Source organism: Boleophthalmus pectinirostris, unplaced genomic scaffold (genome assembly GCF_026225935.1).
Source record: "Boleophthalmus pectinirostris isolate CB_2022bp ecotype Guang Dong unplaced genomic scaffold, ASM2622593v1 HiC_scaffold_12, whole genome shotgun sequence".
In the NCBI taxonomy this organism is placed as follows: domain Eukaryota; kingdom Metazoa; phylum Chordata; class Actinopteri; order Gobiiformes; family Gobiidae; genus Boleophthalmus; species Boleophthalmus pectinirostris.
Window position 1 is genome coordinate 29,076,838 of NW_026571018.1, and position 16,552 is coordinate 29,093,389.

The 16,552-nt window shown below is 37.6% G+C and overlaps 1 protein-coding gene and 1 long non-coding RNA gene across 3 annotated transcripts; both read left to right on the plus strand.

The window, feature by feature from the left end:
* The first annotated feature begins 8,266 nt into the window (after positions 1–8,266).
* LOC129407511 (uncharacterized) lies at positions 8,267–9,890 on the plus strand. 2 transcript variants are annotated; one of them, XM_055148859.1, is made up of 3 exons: positions 8,267–8,745; positions 8,830–8,890; positions 9,349–9,890. In XM_055148859.1, the coding sequence occupies exons 1-3, from the start codon at positions 8,548–8,550 to the stop codon at positions 9,633–9,635; spliced, it is 546 nt and encodes a 181-aa protein (XP_055004834.1). In that variant the 5' UTR covers positions 8,267–8,547; the 3' UTR covers positions 9,636–9,890. The 2 variants fall into 2 exon arrangements, with proteins under 2 accessions (XP_055004834.1, XP_055004833.1); XM_055148858.1 differs by having other exon boundaries at positions 8,267–8,890.
* A 775-nt stretch (positions 9,891–10,665) lies between these two features.
* Positions 10,666–12,051, plus strand: LOC129407520 (uncharacterized). The gene is made up of 3 exons (XR_008631587.1): positions 10,666–10,857; positions 11,456–11,555; positions 11,739–12,051. It is a non-coding gene; the product is annotated as an uncharacterized LOC129407520 (long non-coding RNA).
* The last annotated feature ends 4,501 nt before the right edge of the window (positions 12,052–16,552 follow it).

Sequence of the window (16,552 nt, forward strand, 5' to 3'; positions counted from 1 at the left end):
CATGTTTCTGGAGATAATTCTGGTTTCCTTTTTTGAAGTTTAGTTAAAAATGTTCCAAATCTTTTTTTCCAAAGTGTGCTGTTGGCTTCGGGCTGATTGCATCCAACATTCAGGCCATCCTTGACTATGTAGGTATCACATTCACGAAAGGATTCACCTTCAAATCTATAGCAAAACTCAGATCAAAAGATCAATGATGATAGTTTCTATTATAAAGATTTTTTTTTAAATTTCAGACAGAAGTTGTTACTTACCCACTGTAAAAAGTGTAATTGACATCCAAAGTATTCCATAAACATTGCACATATTTCATACCAATCACCATACAGTCCACATCTGTTGGGAAATATATAATGACTGTTTTATATAAAGTAAAGTAAACACATATGCAACAATTGTTTTGATAAGGCAAAGTGTAGGAGTAGTCTGAGCACCTACTATTAAACCCATAAGCTACCTGCTAATGTTTTCTGTTATACAAAGATGGACAAAGTTTGTTAAAGGCTGTAGTGTTGAGTGAATTATGGAGCTAAATAATATCAGTAAAAGTTGGGGGCCAGCAGATGTCCTCTTCAGCTTGGCCAGTCAATACAATACTTAATTTGCCTTTGGAGAACAGGTCAAAAAAGTAGCTGGAACACCCCCATTGCACAACATTATAATCAGTCATTGTTTGTTTAAACTGATTTGAACTTGTTTATTAATAAAACAAACAGAGCCAAAAAAGATAACTTAATGGCAGAAAGGATAACTGAATATATTTTTCTCTCTTCTTACATGTCATGTTGTGGGCGCCCCAGGCGACTGGTTCACTCCATTCGCTCCACAGATTAGAAGAGCCACAGTTGTTGTTCACGCGATTCCGTACCTGCAGCTCGTAACGGGACGGGTTTGATGGCAAGTTAAAGCAATACTCTGGAATGTTGTCACTCATCATGTATTCCTGTCAATTAAACACAACGTAAATAACCAGGGGAAATACAGTGATGGTCATTAGTCTTGCACATTATTGTTGTAATTCAGTGAGTTCTTGGGTCTAGTCAAAATTATCAGGCTCAACATTTGTGCTTTTACATTTTTAATGTTTCATGGCAAATTACTAGTCTTACTTACTTAGTTACTTAGTCACTTTTCTTTCTCACCTGCCAGTTGTTGTTGTTGAGTCTGTAGCGGACCTGGCTCTCAACACAATCGTTCATTTGCATCCACTTGAAACACAACCTGGAGTCAGACCTGTACTCCACAGTGAGGTTGGAAGGTGGATCCAACTTTACTGGAAATGACAAAGAAGTCAATGTATTGATATGATAGTGATAGTGATAATGATATTGATACTAAGGAGAAGGCTCTTTTATTCTATTGATCATGTCAATTCCTTTATAATGGTCTTTTTATACAATAGAATGTAATTTTTAACAATAAAATGTTTACTATGCTAAATCTCATAAAAACATTTCTAAAACTATTCATGAAAGGTGAAAGGTGTTTTTTCCTGCATCACTACTTTATATATCATTATGATGTTATCTGGGTATTGATATTTTTTGACAACCCTTAAATTCAACTGTTTGGTTAAATTATTTGATTCAGTGGAGAGAGTAATTAATAGTCTTATACACTGCATGTTATTCATTCACTTCATACATCTCTTGTCGCAGCTGTCGCGGGGCAGACTGATGAAAGAGTAGTGTCTGATACTACACACATACCTGACTATGTGACCACCATGTCACAGTTTGACAAGCAAGATGAGTGAAGTGTTGTGCTCTTTACAACATATGTGTTACCTCTGTCTTTGAGTTCATGTTTCTGGAGATAATTCTGGTTTCCTTTTTGAAGTTTAGTTAAAAATGTTCCAAATCTTTTTTTCCAAAGTGTGCTGTTGGCTTCGGGCTGATTGCATCCAACATTCAGGCCATCCTTGACTATGTAGGTATCACATTCACGAAAGGATTCACCTTCAAATCTATAATAAAACTCATATCAAAAGATCAATGATGATAGTTTCTAATATAGAGATTTTTTTAAAATTTCAGACACAACTTGTTACTTACCCACTGTAAAAAGTGTAATTGACATCCAAAGTATTCCATAAACATTGCACATATTTCATACCAATCACCATACAGTCCACATCTGTTGGGAAATATATAATGACTGTTTTATATAAAGTAAAGTAAACACATATGCAACAATTGTTTTGATAAGGCAAAGTGTAGGAGTAGTCTGAGCACCTACTATTAAACCCATAAGCTACCTGCTAATGTTTTCTGTTATACAAAGATGGACAAAGTTTGTTAAAGGCTGTAGTGTTGAGTGAATTATGGAGCTAAATAATATCAGTAAAAGTTGGGGGCCAGCAGATGTCCTCTTCAGCTTGGCCAGTCAATACAATACTTAATTTGCCTTTGGAGAACAGGTCAAAAAAGTAGCTGGAACACCCCCATTGCACAACATTATAATCAGTCATTGTTTGTTTAAACATTACTGTGAAGCGGGACACAATAATTACACACATTATTGTGTCCCGCTTCACAGTAATGTGACCTAGGGGCCAATTGTGACCTGTAGTAAATAAACAAATTTATTTGGGAACTACTACGCCCCACAGATTTGGAAAAAGTGCTTTGGTTGATTTTTGGTGAATTTTTTCAAGTATTTTTTGTGTACCTCTTCACAGTAATGTGACCTAGGGTCCAATTGTGACCTGTAGTAAGTAGACACATTTATTTGGGATCTACTACGCCCCACAGATTTGGAGAAACTGTTTTTGTAGATTTTTGGTGAATTTTTTCAAGTATTTTTTATGTCTCTCTTCACAGTAATGTGACCTAGGGTCCAATTGTGACCTGTAGTAAGTAGACACATTTATTTGGGAACTACTACGCCCCACAGATTTGGAAAAAGTGTTCTGGTTCATTTTTGGTGAATTTTTTAGTGTAATTATTGTGTCCCTCTTCACAGTCATGCAACATAGGGTCCAATTATGACCTGTAGTAAGTAGACACATTTATTTGGGATCTACTACGCCCCACAGATTTGGAAAAAGTGCTTTGGTTGATTTTTGGTGAATTTTTTAGTGCAATTATTGTGTCCCTCTTCACAGTAATGTGACCTAGGGGCCAATTGTGACCTGTAGTAAGTAAACACATTTATTTGGGATCTACTACGCCCCACAGATTTGGAAAAAGTGCTTTGGTTGATTTTTGGTGAATTTTTTCAAGTATTTTTTGTGTCCCTCTTCACAGTAATGTGACCTAGGGTCCAATTATGACCTGTAGTAAGTAGACACATTTATTTGGGATCTACTACGCCCCACAGATTTGGAAAAAGTGTTTTGGTTCATTTTTGGTGATTTTTTTAGTGCAATTATTGTGTCCCTCTTCACAGTAATGTGACCTAGGGGCCAATTGTGACCTGTAGTAAGTAAACACATTTATTTGGGATCTACTACGCCCCACAGATTTGGAAACGGTGTTTTAGTTGATTTTTGGTGAATCTTTTCAAGTATTTTTTGTGTCCCTCTTCACAGTAATGTGACCTAGGGGCCAATTGTGACCTGTAGTAAATAAACACATTTATTTGGGAACTACTACGCCCCACAGATTTGGAAAAAGTGTTTTGGTTCATTTTTGGTGAATTTTTTGTTCAAGTAGTTATTGTGTACCCCGGCTCCACTAATGTCTCCCTCCAACAATGTGGTGACTATTTGTTGACGGTCCCTAACATAGACTGTAACCACAGAACGAAGGTTGGAGCAGCTTGAGTAGATTTTTTGCCTATAAATCGATAGGTACTATTTATGCTGTTGTTTTGTTATATAGACATTATCAGGTTGCACTTTGTTTAACCTAGATCAAGTTATTTAGGCAAAATGCATGTTTGGGTCTTACTGTGGGAAAGTTAAACCCCAAATATAAAGCGAACGTCAAACGTTGAGCCAACTTCATTACGCTGCTGTCCGGAGAACAAAGGCATGAATCAACTTAGTACAAATTTAGACTAAGAAATTAGTAAGAATAATATTAACATAGCAAAAATATATTATACAAATTAACAAAACTAAATTAGTAAGCTAATTAACAAATAAAAATAATAAACTAATACCACTAACCCACGCGCGGATCATATCGAGAACAGACTGCCCGTTGACGTAAAGGGGAATTCACTCACTAAATGTCATGGGAAGTAAAAAATATGACACTAAATCAAACAAAGGCTTAGAACTACCCTTTTAAAAACACACACAGACATATATATATATATATATATATATATATATATATATATATATATATATATATATATATATATATATATATATATATATATATATAGCTCCCAGGCCTCTGGTAGAGGACCCGAGCCCAATGAGGGTGAGAGAGACCTACCACCGTGGAAGGTGAGAAACACATTTTTATATATATATATATATATATATATATATATATATATATATATATATATATATATATATATATATATATATATATATATATATATATATATATATGTATACTTTAGAATATCCAAACAGATTTCCTATATTTAATGTTGTTTTCTTATCAACACATTATCAACAAGAAATATTTTTCAAATAAAAAGTAAAATATCAGTTTATTTCTTACCAGGAGGTTTTTCCGCAAAGCCACTTCCAACCAAACACACAATCATCAAAAGTCTCATCTTCATTTTAAAGAAAAGAAGGGAATTGTCAGCACGTCAATCTAGCTCTGGTCTATAAAAATTTGCGTGTGTGGCTGACTTGAGCGACTTTCGTCTAGTTTCCTGTTAGAGGAAGTTCGCTGCATCACGTGTGTTTTAACTGACGAATAATGTAATGTAACTTTTATAAAATGTCTCCATGAAGATATGTTTAAAGCTATACTGTGCAACTTTTCATGCAAAACAATAACATCAGGTGGCATCAATAAACGTGGCAGAACTTCCACCATAAATGTCATAAATTGAGAATTACAAATATATAAATAAGACTTATAGGTCTCACAATACGCTTCAGATAAAATAAAAAAAAAGAAATAAAATTAAGTAGAATTAATTTTCATTCTTTTTTTTTTATTGCAGTGGCATCAGGATGAAAATGGGCCATTATAATAGAATCACATAAGTTTTTGCCTGGGCAGGGGAAAAGTGTAGTTATTATGTTTTGATTAAACTAAAAAAATACAAAATCTATTACTATTCTTAATCTTAAAGAAAGGTAGACACCCGTAATTTAGAAATGGCCAGTGAGAGAGAATAAAATAGTTATGAAAATAAAATCAAAAGAATATTGCCAGAAGCTGATTGTTAATAAGATGTGTCAAATTAAAGTCATTGTTTCTCTTTGCATTCACCAAACATAAAGTAAATATTGTAATACATCTCCTCACCACTTCTTTTTATTTATTTTAATGTCATAGTTTTTTCCAAACATTTATAGTTGTTCAGTACAATATTTTGTATTAAAGACAAGAGTATTTGTCATTTATGTAAGTCTTTTTTTCTGAGAGGTCTGCTTGGTTTTGTGGCTTTCATTTCCTTTGAAAAAGACTCTAAAAGGATGTAGCTACTTTCATGATAAATTGGTGGTGCAACTTGTACTTACAAATATAGCCTACTTTATTTTGTCCAGGTGCATTGCATTATTTTTCTGATGGAGGGTCCATCACCTGCTTTCTCTTATGGATATGTAATTTCTCTGCTTGGATTGTTTCACAGTATCAAAATTAAAAGCTCTACCTTACATTTATTCAGTTACAGGTGGTTTTATATCTTAAAAATACAGAGAAAAACAGGCATTCTGACTGTAAGTGGAGTTGCCTCTCCACAGATCTGACCTGTAACCAAAGACTCTATAAAAAAGTGGACTAAGCGAGTGTGACGTCACCCATAGCATTCAGCGCCACTCAAATTGTGCTCGCGATGCTAACGATAACAGGAGTGAATTTGGAGCCAGGCTGTGTATTAGTAAAATAAGATAAATCATAAAGTATCTATGATCTATCTATCTTGCAATGTTGTAACTGCTGAATCAAAACACAGATAATTCACTTTCCGTTGTTTTACTGGAACATTTCACAGTCTCGTTTTCACTGGTGCGGTTTGCTGAGTACGAGATATTTACGTAATTATTCCCCCCTCCCCTCCCCCCTCCAGATGCGAAATATGCATGCAGCTTGCGAGCCCAGTTTAAAAAATGCTTTCAATTTGTGGTTTCAAATTTACTTTGGAAATTCTCGTCATGGCCAGCCATGGTCAGCCAGTACAGACTGTAAATACAAGCCTGTTCAGCTTGTTATTTTCACCTGTGACAAGTGGCTAAACGTCTGATCGTCTGATGTGTAGATCACTGTCAGCTCAAGCAGGACAAGAACCTACCTGGGCTCTTCAGACGATACAGAACTGCCCCGAGCGATACACAAATAAGACAACAGACGCATGTTTTCTGTATATTTTTGTGGTGATACGTGCTCAGTCCGTTCGCGCAGAGCCTCAAAAATAGATTGGTTTCTATTTTTCTGAAATCTACGCGCGCAGGGCGTGCTGCTCCACCTGGCACTTACATGACAACAACTGACTTATATTTACTGTATCCACAGGCTGACCACGGCAAACGCGAAGATTTCAAAAGTAAATGTCAAAGCATTAACTAACAGTCTTTAATTAACTGTCCCAAGAACACGTTATGCTGATGGTAAATGCAGAAAATCAACAATAGATGCATGCTCTCTGTGTACAGAATTTTGATGGGGATACACGCCTACGGTCTCGTAGAGGGTCAAAAAACAGGATGGATCCTATTTTCTGAAATCTATGCGCGCATGACGTGCTGCTCAGGCCTGGCACACGTCAGCACTGGCAAAGTGTTTGTCAATTGGAAGGTCTATCAAACTTGATTGGGCGTGTTTAGTCGCTTGTATCAGGTCACAGGGAAACTAACAGCTGAAGAGGCTTTTATTTACTTTCTGTGCAGGCTCACCACGGCAAACACGAGGATTTCAAAAGTTGCAGTTCTAGGTCACACCCAACATCCACCACTGACCATCGACGGTGCTGCTATGGAGAGAGCAAGCAGCATTAAATTCCTGGGGGTGCACATCAGTGAGGAGCTCTCCTGGACCACCAACACTGCATCATTGGTGAAGAAAGCCCAGCAGCACCTCTACTTCCTGCAGAAACTCAAACGGGCAAGTGCCTCAAAACCCATCATGACCACGTTCTACAGAGGAACCATTGAGAGCCTCCTTTTCAACTGCATCACTGTGTGGAGCGGAAACTGCACTGACCACAACAGGAGAGTCCTGCAGTGCATAGTGAACAGAGCCAGGAAGATCACTGGTGCACCACTCCCCTCCCTGCAAGACATACACACCCACCTCAACCGCATACACCAACCGCCTCACCCGCATATACACCACCCGCCTCACCCGCATACAGACCACCCGCCTCACCCGCATACACACCACTTTCCTCACCCGCATACACACCACTTTCCTCACCTGCATGCACACCACTTTCCTCACCCACATATACACCATGTGCCTCACCCGCATACACACCACCCGCCTCACTCACATACACACTATCCGCCTCACCCGCATACACACCACCGTCCTCACCCGCACAGCCATCACAATTGTGAGTGATGCAAGTCACCCGACACACAATCTGTTCAGCCTCCTGCCCTGTGGGAGGAGGTACAGGAGCCTCCATTCCTGCACCACCAGACTCACAAACAACTTCATCCACCAGGCTGTTAGGATGCTGAACTCTCTCCCCTCTCTCACCACCAGGTGGCCAAGAAGCAGGGATGTACATCTCTCTAAAGAATAACTTTAGATTTTTCCTTTTATTTTATTATTATTTAATTTAGAAGATTGGGAGTGAGAACATAATTTAAATTTTTCATATGTTCGTATGGAAATTTGACAATAAACTTTTTTAATTTGAAATTTTACGCTTGTGTAGGGTAAAATACGTACGCAGTGTATCCAAGGCCTTGACAGCAAATAAACAGTTTATGCATGTTCTTGTTCATTGTTTATTAACGTGAACCTGCACTGTCATCCTGCCTCCACCCTGTCCCCACCCTATAGACAATTTTGCTCAAAATGAGCTGAATAACAAGAGCAAGGTCTCTTACCCTAAATTATGAATAATTTTAAAAATGGCCCAGGAAGTATGTTATGTAATATATAACTGTCTCTCTCTCTAATACTGTTTCATGTGTTGTGTTTATGGCCTTATTGTGTTGCATTCACTCCAGAGAAGCAGTCTGGCTCTGGCAAAAGGCCAGGCCACAATGAAATACCGACAGTCTGTAGACATTCGACTGGTAATACTACACGTGGAGAACGGAAATGAAACAGTGTAAACATTAATAGCATTGGCAGACAGGAGCAGAGGGATTCGATCTGCTATTTATGACTGCTCAGGGGCGGGGCTAAAGGAGCATTGGATTCCCACATTCTCTGTGTGTGGGAAGAAAAGCACAGTATATTAAGGTTGAAGGATTCAGAGCTGGGCAAAGGTCTTGGAAGCATCATGGAGAGCCATAAGCAAGGGCAGACTTTGCAGATAGGGATGGAGAGGTTAAAGGAGGAGCCGAGTGCAGAACCAGTGCCTCCTCAGAGCAGCAGCTGTTTGAAGAGGAGCAATGTCCTGGTGTCTATGGTGAGCTTAGTGACTATCATCTCCACCTGTTTGCTCTTCTTCTTTATGTTTGGACCAGCCTGTGCCCAGGTAAGCTTCTCCCATTCTGTAAGTGACACAGATGAATCTGTTCATGAATTTAAGTTTTATCAATACTCTTTCTGTAATTTAAAGAAAGACATACAACCCACAGCAAGTGCTGCTAGAAAAATCCATAACAGGTCCTGGCTTCAAGGTAAGGATGCAGGATGATAGAAATGTGAGAGACGTTATTATCTAAAATGTTCCATGTTAGGTTCCACACTATGATCTAAGATAATGTTTGTTTCACAGTTTTTCAATGTAAAAATTTAAAATTTTACTTTACCTGACAGGGGAAGAAAGTAGTACATTTATCTGTAAATGGGTTTGATATTTTGGAAACAGTAAACAACAGCAAATCAATGTTTGGTCCACGATTATTATTATTATTAAAAACATGTTAAGATGTTTAAATATGACTGGAGATTGACCAAAAGTGAATGAATTAAATTGGTGAATAGGTATCACTGTGATCACTGTGAATCAGCCCTAGTTAATCTTTCTGATAGAATGGTGCTATGATATTTTGTAGCAATGTAAGGAGCTGCAGTATGCAAGTAAATTGTTAGTTTTTTTTTTTTTATATAGTTTTGTTCATTTTTTTTTTTTCAGAAACCAAACAACACTATGAAATCTTTCAAGCAAAGAAATATTGTAAATACCTGATCCATGGCTGGCTGAGGCAGAGCACAAATGATCACAGTGGGGATGTGCAACTTGTGCACAGGGACGACTCAAAAAACAGCACTCTACAGACAGAGAGATCTAAATCTGTTGTTTTCTTTGGCACTGAAGTTCAGCTCTTCAAGACCAGCAGTGTCCATCTGCATTGTACATCCCAGCTCACAGATGGCTACTTCTTTATCCATGAACTGTCAGAGTTCTGCCCTGGCGACTAGCAGCCCATGAAACATTGAGTTTAACTGGATACTGCTATTAAGACAGTATCATAAAGAAATCACAAAGAGAGCAGACCCTCTTCCTTCTGCACTGATACCAGTCAGGTAACATTAAGGATGTATGGTTGGGGTTGGGTGTTCAGTGGTTGTAAAGGTTTGGGAGGTCAAAAAGTTGTTGTCTCAGAGTGCTTTGAATCCCATTTTATTTACACGTGTCAATGTGCAACATTGACCCATATTTGGGCAAATAATTAAAGAAGCCATTCATCATATGATATAATTTGTCAAGGCTGTATTCCTATATTGACATTTAAGACTTGCACTGTACTTTTTAGTAAAATAGGAATTGTATCCACCTATACACACACAAATACTCAATATAAAAGTTTGCTTAGCTATAAAACTGTGATTATTGCACATGCTATGTGTCTAAAAACATGTCTAGTGTTGTATATGATCCTGAAAGTATTGTCAATAAAATATGTTTATAATTTTGACTTCTATTAATGGTCCTGATTTTCCTGTGTAGCCACATCAAAAAGCTTGAGTGGATGTAGTTTGTGTATCGAAAGTTAGAACCTCTAAGGAGTTTCGTCATCGTGACATGAAGTCATGCAAAACAAAACATGCATTACAAATAATATATCAACAGTGTGTATATATACACGTGAAAACGGGTGCTGTGAGCTATGTAAGGGTGATGTTACGTAACAGGAAGTAGATGCAAACTACACACAGAAGGATCCTGAAAGGACCTTCTTGCTGTGAGGCATTCAACATTAAATATTACACTACTACCACTATTTTAAGTTGTCAGTTCAGAATAATAAGGAAAAATTGTTTCTATAAATTTGGCTCTTAGTGCTGGAACCAAAGATATTTAGGACTGACATAATCTAGTGAAGAATTACCCCAAAAGCTAAAACCAGTATTATTTGGAAGGGAAAGACTTAGTTTATTAAGGAAACTGTGGTATGGAGCTCCACGTCACAAGCCTTTGATATTTCCACTCTGATAGCGGTCCACCAGGTTGCCCATCTGATCACAGCCTCCTTCTGTGTCTGGGTCCCACTCAGTCTCTCAGCCCTTAAGTTGAGAATGGTTTGAGGTGAAACTGGAAGTATTCACCAACATCAGAGCTTCTGTTTCCACTGTGACACATCGTCGTCCCCTCCATCGTTCACCACACAGGTCAGCTGACATCCTGTGCTGCTACAAGGAGGTAAACACACACAAGGCTGAACTAGACCGAGATCATTAAGAACATACGTTGTACTCCACATATTAGTATATTCTGGCACCACTATTGAGAAAAGTTTACTATGCTTAATTCATCTTTTGCTGTTATTGCTTTTGTTTGTCTCCATTGTTTATTATGAAGTAAATTAAAAGCTAACCATCTGTCTGTTTGGCTATCTGGCCAAAATCACTCCCTATTCACACAGAAACTGTGTCTGAACCCTCTGGAGCACAGACAAACAGCTTTGTGAAGTTGAGGCTCTGTAGTTTTAGCCTCTGCTGTCTGATCTACTCTCATTATAAGTAACAAGCTATGCACAGAGGAACATCTGATTTCAAATGCTGCAGATTATTATTTGGTATATATCAGAATATAGCTGGTGTCTGTTGGGATTATCTGATAGACAGTACAGTAGATTGAACATTTGTTAGGTCTTAACAAATCCCATGTCAAAGCTGAAGCATAAAATGAAATTTAGGGACTTGTAATTAAGAATTTAGTGACTTGTAATTAAGAAAAAAATTCAGGCAGACTTTTGATTACTATTATTATTATTATTTTTTTTTTTTTGTTATTTGAGGGTATGGAGTATAAACTGGTCAAAATTCTTCCTAGAATGGTTGATTTGACTGAAAAGAAGTGGGTAACAGCATTCCCTCTGACTCTTCAAAAGTTAAGAAGTAAGTACCTGACTGGACAACTGTTTTTATTATTATTTTTTATTATCCCATATTTGCTAAATACTTGTGTGATATTCTAGGCCTATGAGTTAACCATTTATGTACTACAATTCTTTCATTTATAATGTACCAATCACTTGTATGAAAATGAATAACCTCTTTGTGTTTGACAACTGTGTGCAGTGACCTATCGCTCTTGCGAACCTCGAGATGATTCCTCACATGAAGCCAACTCCCACTGTCACACATGCAAGAGTTATGATGGTGTCTGTCCACCTCCTGATTGTTAATCATGTTTTATGTGTTTATACTATGCTTAGCTGCATCAGTTTCTTATTATGTCTTTGCTGGTTTCCCCTTCCCCTTGAGAATTATCATTCTGTAACTAGGGCCTCCTAATGAAATAAAAAGAGAGCGGCCTTGAGTCATCAGAACGTGTGGAGACTGTTGGCCTGATGCCCACTCTCTGCCCGTTCTCCTCATGAGTAAAACTGAATTAATCTCTTGTCTTTCTTCTTGTTTTTAATGTTTAGATAAACCTAACAACAACCCATGTCTATAAAAGCAACCAATAAACTGAGTATCAGCAACCACCCGCACAATCTCTTTTTTTCATGCTTGTACAAAACACTTCATATTTTTACTACTACACAAATTTTCCAACCTTTGCATTCAAAGATATAATCAGTTTGACCAACATAGATATACATTTCTGGTAAAAGCTGACTTTCTCTTTTGATCAAACAAGGCGAACATGGGCATATTTTTTGGACACATCCCCCACTCTTTTACGCACTGCTCCAAAAAGTGTGATGCTGTGGGCAGGGAGAGGAGCGGGAAGTACTGCTGCCTGACTCATTGTGAACCCCTATATGCATCAAACAGGAGAGAGCAAGAAGGACAATATGCCACAGAGACCTACATACACAAAGCATATAAAGGAAATCCAAAAATCTTGTATTTTTCTGGCTGTCTTGGTAATGAAAATGCTGTACTGAGGTCTTTAGCCAATCCTCATCTGATAAACAAGTGACTATTTTAGAAGTCTTATCTGTATTATTGTCACAAGAAAAATGGTCCACCCACCTGCTCTAGCATTTTTTTTTTCATATATCAATAGTGATGTGACTACTTGGTCTTGCAATCATTAGTCTGAATTATATTCTACTACAAGTAACTGGGACATGAAGTTTAACACCTGTGTGTGTGTCCTTTGCCAAACAGTCCCTCAGCCACCATCTATTAACCACCAGGTAATCTCTGAACGTCAAATTTCCTTTGGTTTGAGGTTCAATAAATGAAGTACTGTGTGTGTAAAGTGGCTCATTATGGGGATTTTTTGATAGAGCTACCACTGAGAAACAAGTAACAGACTTCTAATAAGCATGTATAAGACCTATATTAGATCTCAATTAGATCTCGATTTCGAGATGATGAAGCAGTGATGAACTGTTTAAAAAGCCTCCAACAGTAATGCATACACATCATTCTCCATATCGCTCCCAGGTAACACCAGATCATACAGAACACTTAACAACATTAGATGTCATTTTGCAGTGTCATGTTTTGCATTCAGACTATGCCCTTGGGCTTTCATATACGACCCTGGGACCCTCTCAGCCTTCACAGAGTCCCACTTTGAACACCTGTGTGTTTTTTGCTGCAACTATCTGCATCCAGGCAGTAATAGTATTGCAGCCAAGCTAGGTGCACACAGGACAGTGTAAAGTTATTCACAGGATCTTAAATTTCACCTCTTTAATTTTAATAACTAATATTAATCTCCTCTGCTAATAGTTCTGTTAACCTGTTCATGTTCTGAGAGCCCTGATATGGACCCTTGTACTTTTTCTTAAAACTTTGTTCAGCTTCTGCTAAACGGGAACAATCTCATAGACATGTGAAACATTAATGGGAATCTGTAACTCACTTACTTTAATTCTAAGAAGAATCTGAGAAAAATCCAAACAAACTGTTTAAGAATTTTATATGAATAAATCCTGGACTTGTATGCTTCATTACAAATCCCTAAATCTGATGTTTAATCTGCTTCAGTCAACAAACAACAAATGCTCAATATGTCATCTCTCAGACCATCCCCAGGGACTCCAGCTATATCTATTCTTATATTCATTCCCTATACCTATTCTTATAGGTATAGGTATACCTATTCTTATATTCACTCCCAAAAATGTAGGCAGAAATTGAAATCTGATTTTCCTCTGTGGAGCACAGGTAAATTACACTTAAGAGGCCAAAACTACAGAGCTTCAGCCATTTGTCGCTGCGCCAAAAGGTTCAGAAACAGATTCAGTTTGAATTAAGAGTCATCTTAGTCAGGCATTTTCAGTAAATTAAGCAGAAACATAAGTTAATAGCAAATGAACAAAACAACTTATAAATAGCTTACTAGCTAAAACACAGGAGAGCTTCAACCAAACAAACTGGTTTGTGGGGAATTTGTCCATGCAGGGAAGTCCCCATTTCATAGTTTCATGGGCGACTATTATCTCATTTCTTACAAAGCATCTTGCCAGAGGTGAAAGCTGCTGGCCTTTGGTGACCTGTGTTTGTCATCGGGTCGTGAACAGCCCCTCTGCATCTGAAACATTTATGCTGACATCCAGGAGGAGAAGTCTACAGAGCCCGCCCGATGACATACGCGAAAAAAGATATTAAATCGTGGCCTCAAATTACTATTTTGTTCCCACAATATATAATTCGTTCCCACACTTTAGCTAAATCGTTCGGACGTTTTGATTAAATCGTTCCCACGAATTAAGAAAATGCCCCCAATTAAAGTCTATTTTCTGAGGCACAGGAAGCCAGTGCAGAGACCTGAGCACAGGACTTATGTGCTCGTACTTCCTAGTTCGAGTAAGGACCCGAGCGGAAGCGTTCTTTTTTTTTATTATTATTATTTTTTGTGCAGACAAATCAGATGCCACAGAAGTAGAAAAATAAATAAATAAATAAATAATATAATTAACAGTGTTATGGCTTCTAGTTTAACATGAGCTGTAACACATGTAAATAGCCATCCTTAGGGCGTCTGCTTCTTGACTCACGAAATGTACAAAAACTCACGTAGTCCGTAGTTCGTTTGATTTCTTTTATTTACAGATTTTCAGCGTATGCAGTTCAGTGCGGTGTGGTCAAAGACCGTGTCGGTCGCCCTCCACAATGCCATTCTCCCCACACACCTGTCTCCCTATTTGACCTGATTATTTGACCTAATTTACCTACCTAGGACACACCCTCTTACGTGGACCCACCCTCTTACGCTATAAACCAAAAGACAAATTGACATAAGTAACTTAAATTGGGACTGAAAATAAATCATTTCTATAATTTTAAGAATAATATTTTAATAATTGTTTTTAAGGTATAATAAAATATTAATTTATGGTAAAATATAAAATAACTATTTAATAAATTAAATTATGGCTCTAACATCTCCAGCCCCTAATTGCTGGTCTAGCAATTACAATATTATTAATAAGTAATAATTTTACATTCTATTTCAAATTTTTCACATTTTATTAAATATTTTTAATATCTGGATAGGGGGGGTAGTCAAGTAAGGTCAGGTCAGTCAAATTTGGTTTTGAGGCAGTTTCAAAGTTAATCCATTTAATCTTCATTTTATAATATTAAGTAAAGTTTGGTCACAGGTCGTTGGAGGATACCAGTCTTAGTTTTAATGAAGGCACTCCATACCAATCCTTTACTTCCAGGTTGTGTTTGCAGGACTCTTCCTAGGATCCATGAGTTCCCGGGAGCGGTGTGGTCAGCAATGACAACAACATCACCGGTTGTAAATTTCTTTTCACTTTGTTCCATTTGACTCTTTGTTAACCCTGCCACCAACTCTTAGTAGGCCATCTTGATCCAGCTTGGGGTCCATTTTATAGAGTGGACTGTTCTTTTGGCAGTACTTTCCCTGATTTATGAGGTCAATTTCTTGTTTATAGTATCGTTTTTGTTCATAGGCAAGAATACATTGTTCAGCATTTTTTATATCTTTCACTGTCAACTTCTCATTTTCACACAGTTTTTCATCTTTCTTTACTTTTGTCTTTCTCAGCAGCAGTTCCTTGAGCATCAGTATCCATGCAACACTTCTTTTTAGTTTATTCCAATCTGAAAAATATTCCATTAGTTTGCTGGTGGGACTCTTTTGTACAATGTTGACAGTGTTCACAAAAGCATCTTTCTTAATCTCAGGGTCGTCATTTGATACAGCATATTGCATTGTCTTCGGAATTGTGTTTCATCATGTGCCAAGAAATCAGGTCCATTAATCCATCTTTTAGATTTCAAGAATGTCTCAATATTCAACCCACGAGAGGCATCATCTTCAGGATTGTGCCTAGAATCAACATATCTCCATTGGTCCATTGAAGACAGTGCTTGGATTACTGCAACTCGATTTGCAACAAAGGTTTGAAATCTTCGTGACTGGTTTCGAATGTATTTCAATACAGACTGACTGACTGTCCAATAAACAGATTCCTGTAAGTCCATTTTCAGCTCTGATTTCAACATGCCATCAACACGAACAGCAAGAGTGTCAGCAGTGAGCTCCAGTCTGGGGATAGTCATTTTCTTTATTGGTGTTACTCTTGATTTGCCCATTATTAAAACCACGTGGACGTGTCCTGAGCTGTTTGTTAGTCTCAGGTAGCTGGCTGTGCCGTACCCCTGCTCGCTTGCATCAGAGAAGTGACGCAACTGAGCTGTTGTTGTTTTACCAAAGTTCTCTGGTTTTAGACATCTGTTTATTCGAAAATGTTTTAGTTGTTCCAATTCAGATAAACACTTTTCATAACATTGACACAATTCACTGATAATAATTGTATCCCAGCCGCACTTAATTTGACAGAGATTTTGCAGGATAAGTTTTGCTTTTAGCACAAATGGAGCTACAGGCCCAAGGGGTCATAGACAGAGCTTACAGTGGACAGAACAGCTCTTCTGGTAAGTGACTTAGTTTT